Consider the following 6739-nt stretch of genomic DNA (forward strand, 5'->3'; position numbering starts at 1 on the left):
TACGCCAATCACAACAAATATTCATCAATCCGTTTCATACACAAAACAAATTGACTTCGTAGCAATCTCTTCCCTTTGCTGTCAGTACCCTCAAGTGGAAGGCATGCTGCAGGTATTATAACGATTCAGTGACTATGAACGGACATCTTTTTCTAGATCAATTTAAAACACCAACATGTTCATTTTGAAGCAAACAGAAATAAAAAAAAATAAAAGGTGTTCCTGGTTCTTTTTATCGCCGAAGCAATTTTAACATTTCACTCGAAAACAAATCAGGGCTTTCAAAGCGGTATTCTGAACTGCGAGCTTCGTTTTCTGCCGGACTTATTTCGGATCGGTTCACTCCCAACAGGAAGTTTGGAATTCGGGTTTGGAAACAGTTTGGAATCATTTTTTTAAATCAGTTCTTATATGATGTAATGATTGTGTTCATTTGTTTCAAATTTGTCATTTCGACTATTTCAGAGCCAATTTAGATTTGCTGTCAGTTTTGACGTCCAATTTGAAGCACCTTCATCGGGATTGATCGAATTTTTTCCACGAGTTCAAAACATTATTTTACTTCGTATCCAAAGTCTTTATTAATGCAAATTTGTTCAAACCATTTTAAATATATTAAACAATTTATTTGTTTTAATTTTTAACAATTGTTTCCATCCGGAACTATTTAGAAATGATCACCCAAAGAGGAAGCGACCAGTGACTCAAACGTGAAAGGTAATTTATGGGCATGCGTGACCCCTAAATTTTCTTTTTAACCATCTATCGATGCATCCTTGTTATTTTCTTCTTCCTCCTTGAACCCATTGCAACAGTTTCATGTTAAAATTACACCTCCATTTACGACGTAAAATCAGCGCCATATGTCATTAGTTACGAGGTCGGTACGTAAGTCGGAACGCCAAACTAACTAGGAGTGAGGCATAATAAACTCATGCTTCTGCCTATTCGCCTTCTAGACAACCTGTAGTCATCGTATGGGCATTCTGCTGCAATAGTTGTCTTTTCACTTCGGGTAAAGAATATATGCCATTAAGTATTGTTACATGCTCTGTTTGCTTGCCTTGGTACCGCTGGTGTTCAAATATAAGTTGATTTGAGGTTTACAATTGGAGCAACAATGATGTTGGTTTTGTAGTCTGTTAATGGCATTTTGAGTTGTGTGTTAAACAAGTGGAAACACACTGCATATAAAACAATCCAATTAAAATGTAGGTATGGCTTTAACTTTTGGTGTTCTGCAATTGCAACAACCAGGTAATGAGGTAACCAATACCACTAGTAATTTTGATCGCAAAACCAATGCCAGATAATTTTGAAGAAATACCTTTCATTTATTTCTGACAAAAGGCGAACTAGTATCTATACAATTGACACATTTAAGTTCAAAAACATTAATTTTTGATAAATGTAGTCCAAAATAAATCTGGCAACTCCCGGAGATCTATTCTTTGGTCATCACAAACAGAAGTGCAAATTAACACAGATTTAACTGTTAACTGTTTCGCCTGACACAATGCAGTTGGAAAATAGGGCTGGGCTATCCAACGGAAAATATGTGTCGGCCAAGCAGAAATTGAGTTAGAAAATTAACTTTGAAGCAACACACTTATGGTTATGAAACTTCTACACATACATACATACTTTTCACTACCATGCATTTACTTCCTGACAGTAGAACGGCCATAAGAGGGCGCCGCTTACTGGAAACGGGAGCCTTTGCGAACTTGCGAGCACTTGTTTCCTTGAAGTAAGGCTGGTATCATCCCGATAACGATACCTGGCATCGGAACATGCTCCACCCAAGTCACAACCACACACAGAAAAGTTAAACACACACATGACTGTGCACGTGCTGTAACAAAGAGATTGGCTGCTCTTGCATAACAACGAATAGTCATTGTGTGCGTGCGTGTGTGTGTGTGTGTGTGTGTTCATCCTAGGCTTGCTGATGGGGCCCCACAGTGAATGACAAACACACACAAAAACACACTTCTAAAACCGGAGCCATCATGCTCTCAACCAAACTCACATGCTCGTGTACGCTGACCGCCCTCAGGAGGTTCCACCGGCGTCCCACCTGCTCCTCCGGCCTCCGAACGCTCCCCGAAGAGAAAGAGCGCCAGACCGGAACGTTCCGTCCCGCCATCCACAGAAATATCTCGTCATCTATTGCTCACGGAAGGAGAACGTTCAGCGTGTCCGCATCGGCGATCGTAAACGCAGCCCCGCGGCCCGTCCAGCCGTATCTACGCTTAATGAGGCTGGACAAACCCATTGGTGTGTACATCAACACTCACCGGCCACGATTTTTTAGGTACACAATAAATCGAGATCTTGCGCGGGGCTGTGTTTAATGAATGGAAGGAATTTGATCTCTCATCATGTTAGTAGAGGTATCAAAATGTAATCACGGATTGTCAAATTAATCAACATCTATTTTAAGAATCTAGTAATCCATTATAGCCATTGTTAATCTTGTTTGATTTCTGCACCTCAATAGTCATTATTCTTTTATTTCTGTAGTCTTTCATGAAAGCAGACTGATTGTTTTTTAGGTATAATCAAAATAAACCAAACATTTGCTGCTATTTTGGAAAACGATGATCAAACCAGGAACTGAATCGGTTTCAAAAAGGTTGCATCACTTCCTACAGTTTAATGCAAAACTTTAATTCTATTTTTTACCAAATTTTGGGAAAAACAAAGTTGGAATATTACAGGAATTAAGTTGTATTTTTTTTTTTTTTAGAAAATCTGTAATTTTTTTCAAGAAAAATACCCCCTCTCCCCCACCCCCAAAAAAATCCTTTCCTATCACAATGAGAATGCCCTTTATTGTCATAAAGCAGTAAATTGTTGTAATTGTTAAAAGAAAAATTTTCCTTGGTTGACTGGGCCGGAGGCAGCTATGTGTTGTTTTGTTCTCTTTAAAAAAAAACTGCCTGCCTAATGCGTGGCAGGCACGTGGCTGCTTTACCTCCCGTGCACGTGGAGCATCGCCCTTGCCGCCGAGCCGGGCTGCCTTCCGGACTTGGGGATGCTGGCCCTGTTCAGTACGGGCGCCTTGCTGATGCGCGGCGCTGGCTGCACCATCAACGACATGTGGGACAAAGATTTTGACCAGAAGGTACCGTCACGTCTCATCTCATCATGTCTTGGCTTTTCAACAGCTGTCATGCCAGGCAACGTTTTGATTTTGCCGTGCAGGTGGATCGGACGGCCACGCGGCCCATCGCTTGTGGCGACGTTTCCCGTCTGCAGGCTCTGGTGTTCCTGGGAGGGCAGCTTTCGCTTGCTCTTGGCGTGCTCCTCTGTCTCAACTATTACAGGTACATGCCGGGATTAGAGTGGTTTAGATTTTTCATCATAAGTAGTGTTTTTTTGTCAACAAAAAATTGTTGTGCCCCAAAAATCTTACTCACAAAAAAAAAAACATTTTAAAAATAGTTTAAATCTCTCTCTCTCTCTCTCTCTCTCTATATATATATATATATATATATGTGTGTGTGTGTGTGAGAATCATTACTTTCAGATGGTTCTATTTTTATTAGCATTTTTGTTTTGGGACATTTTCAGTATTGCTCTGGGCGCCGCCTCTTTGTCGCTTGTGGTCACGTATCCACTGATGAAGAGGATCACTTACTGGCCGCAGCTGGTGCTCGGTAAGCAATGTTTTTTTTTTATTTGGCTCTTGTCGTGTAACTTTGTTGCTTGTGTTGAGGTCTGACCTTTAACTGGGGGACTCTGCTGGGATGGGCTGCTGTCAGAGGTGTCTGCGATTGGTCAGTGTGTCTCCCTCTCTACTTCTCTGGAGTCATGTGGACCCTCATCTATGACACCATTTACGCTCATCAGGTGAGGCGCCATGTCATCGATTCTTCACCGGTACGCATAGAATCCCTGCTTGGGAATATGCAGCTTTGTGCTCATCAAATCACAGCTTTTTTGGGGGAAGAAAAATGTAAATGAAGGCCAATTTTTTGGAAAAGCCTACATTTATTTTCTCAGAAAAAAAAATGATGACTTCATTCTGCATCTTGGAAAAAAAAAGACTTCATCACGAGATACTCGTCTTCATTGTTGTGGGGTTATTTTTTTTCTGTAAGATTTAATTCTAAAATGCAATGTTATTCTCATGAGATTGACCCTTTTTTTAAAATATAGGACTTTATGAAAAAAAAACATTCTTAAATTCTGTTCTTGTAAAAGTCTGACTTGTTTAATTTTCTGTCAAAAATAGAACTTGATCTAAAAAAAAAAAGAAATTTTTTCTCTGTAAAAACAAGCTTTTTCTCTAAAGAAATACAACCTTTCACCTTTCAACTTTATCATCTGAAGATTGTGACTTTCTTCAAAAAAAATATTTTAAAGGCACTTCTTCTCGATAGCCTACCAATAATTCATAATAATACCATTCATGAGCTTCCATGAAATGTGAGGCAAGCCCAATATGGAAAGCGCTTTGTTACAGCTCCAGCTGTTGTGAAATGCGCTACATAAATAAAGTTGTATCGTATTGTAATGTGTTATAGCAATATGATTAATATAAAAAATAAAAATATCTAGCATTTGTACCCATGGGTTTTAGGACAAGGAGGATGACGTCAAAGTGGGCATCAAGTCGACAGCGCTTCGTTTCGGCGAGCAGACCAAACCTTGGCTAAGCGGCTTCACGGCGGCAATGATGGCAGGCCTGGTGGCGGCGGGTCTCCACGCCGAGCAGACCACCCCTTACTACGCCGCCCTCGCCGCCGTCACCTTTCACCTTGCACGCCAGGTGAGCGGTCGTCAAACTCAGTGACTTGCAATGCAAAGCAAAAATACTGTTCAAAATAAAAAGAAATCAATAAATCAACCACACCAAAATCGGGTTACTTGAAAGTCAAGGTCACTTTGTATTTCTTTCCTCTAGATTTTCACTCTGGACATGGACAAGCCGGAGGACTGCTGGAAGAAGTTTGTATCCAACCGGAATCTTGGACTCTTACTACTTTTAGGAATCATCGCTGGTAACCTGTGGAAAGAAAGATGAGAATCAATGGCGTTCTAAGGACTGGACACAATTTTAGGTTTTAAGCTTTTTCGGTGCTGTGTGTTAGGAAACGACATATAATACATACAGTGAAGTACATCATTTGCGTCATCATTTGCAGTCTTCAAACTTACCAGGAATGTATTTATTGTCGCTGTCCGGCGGAAACCTCGTATGCCAAAATATGGTCCAATTCATTTTTTTTCTCTCACAAATCCATACTTATGGTACGTCTCCACTTTGTAATTTTTAGGCAAATGTAGCCAATGTAAAGTGGTGAAAATAGCTCGAAATCAAATAAGCTGTCGTTCTTATGTTCGAGAGGTGTGGCAGAGGTGTGGCAACCTACTTCACGTTCTTCGCTCTGTGGAAGTTGTGTAATGTAGTTGTCGCCTCTATTTAATATAAATAAAGTTGTATTGTATTTTTGAAATGTCTGGGTGTTTGCTTCGACAATTGCGGGAGAAAATAACAAACGTTTGCTGGATTAAGTTAACTTGTTTATTTCAAATCGATATTTATTGCATGACTCATGACTTTAGAATTTTAAGAAGGAGTTGTAGGATCAACGTTTGCTTTTGTGATGTTTTCAAAGGCTTTTTGCGCGGCGGGGGCTTCATGTGATTGAGGACTTTGAAGTACTCAGCAGCGTTTGTAGTATTTTACTACTTGCGATAGACATGCCAACCAAATTACATGTTGCTAAATCCAACTGACTCAACGCTACTATGAATTTAAAAAGAAAACAACAAATCTGGGGGCAGCTTCCTCTCCAAAATTTGATCATCTTTGTCGTGGGATATGTGGATTGTTTAAAGAATCGCAAATAGAGGTGACGTTCCCCAATAAACACAATTCAGGGTCCGGTGGGACAGAGATTCAACTCCCATTTCTATGGAGGACTGAAAGTGCCCAAATTAAATGAATAAATATACCATGAAATGTTGAATTAAAATTGTCATTAATTGTTTCATTCCTTCATTATTTATGGAATTAAATCAATCAGATAAATAAATGCACAATTATATCATTAAATACAACTGTTTATAATTAAATAATTGTCATTAATTACATTACCAATGATCTATAAAAATAAATCTATATAATTATTTCTATATTTGATTAATTACTACCGTATTTAATTATATCATGGTCCTGCGTTGCAGTGTTCCATGAATTAATTTTATCTGTCAAACTCAATCACTCAGCCATAAACGTTTCGTGGGCGGGTCCTAACACCCGATTGGTTGGACTGGGTTAAGTCGATTCAATTCCAGAATAATGGATTGGTGCCAACCGAGTCTAGTGAGAATACTCCGATACACTGGGTGGCGCTATTCACATTTACGTTGGTTCGAATATTCGAGCAAATAAACTAAAGTCCTCCATCGTCGTACCCGCCGAGTTTGCAACCACTTCAGGCCGAAGCAACGGATTAGACAAGATTTGAGTTTGTCAGCGTCTAGAACCGACCACTAATTTTGATGTGTGAGTTTGTGTGAGTTTGACATGAAATAAATCCGTGAAATGCTGCATTGTGGGACCATGAAATAATTCATGAAATACAGATATAATTAAATGACTTTTATTTTTACATATAATCATTGGTAATTTAATTAATTACACATGTATTTATTTAAATTAATATTTAATTAATAAATTAAATTAATGAAAATTCTAATTAAATATTTCATAATGAATTTT

At 39.0% G+C, this 6739-nt stretch overlaps 1 protein-coding gene across 5 annotated transcripts; it reads left to right on the forward strand.

Annotated features, from left to right (window-relative positions):
* Positions 1 to 336: 336 nt before the first annotated feature.
* Positions 337 to 5361, forward strand: coq2 (coenzyme Q2 4-hydroxybenzoate polyprenyltransferase). Of its 5 annotated transcripts, none has more exons than XM_088287864.1 (9): positions 337 to 717; positions 1944 to 1964; positions 2060 to 2280; positions 2964 to 3130; positions 3211 to 3332; positions 3580 to 3665; positions 3725 to 3858; positions 4592 to 4780; positions 4916 to 5361. In XM_088287864.1, exons 3-9 carry the CDS (start codon positions 2259 to 2261, stop codon positions 5033 to 5035), a joined length of 840 nt encoding a protein of 279 aa, XP_088143990.1. In that variant the 5' UTR covers positions 337 to 717; positions 1944 to 1964; positions 2060 to 2258; the 3' UTR covers positions 5036 to 5361. The 5 variants fall into 5 exon arrangements, with proteins under 5 accessions (XP_088143990.1, XP_088143973.1, XP_088144009.1 ...); XM_088287874.1 differs by lacking the exon at positions 1944 to 1964 and having other exon boundaries at positions 354 to 368; positions 672 to 717; XM_088287847.1 differs by having other exon boundaries at positions 1944 to 2280.
* The last annotated feature ends 1378 nt before the right edge of the window (positions 5362 to 6739 follow it).

The sequence above is a fragment of the Idiotropiscis lumnitzeri genome, chromosome 1 (assembly GCF_059441095.1).
Source record: "Idiotropiscis lumnitzeri isolate Australia: NSW breed Sydney's pygmy pipehorse chromosome 1, RoL_Ilum_1.0, whole genome shotgun sequence".
NCBI lineage: Eukaryota > Metazoa > Chordata > Actinopteri > Syngnathiformes > Syngnathidae > Idiotropiscis > Idiotropiscis lumnitzeri.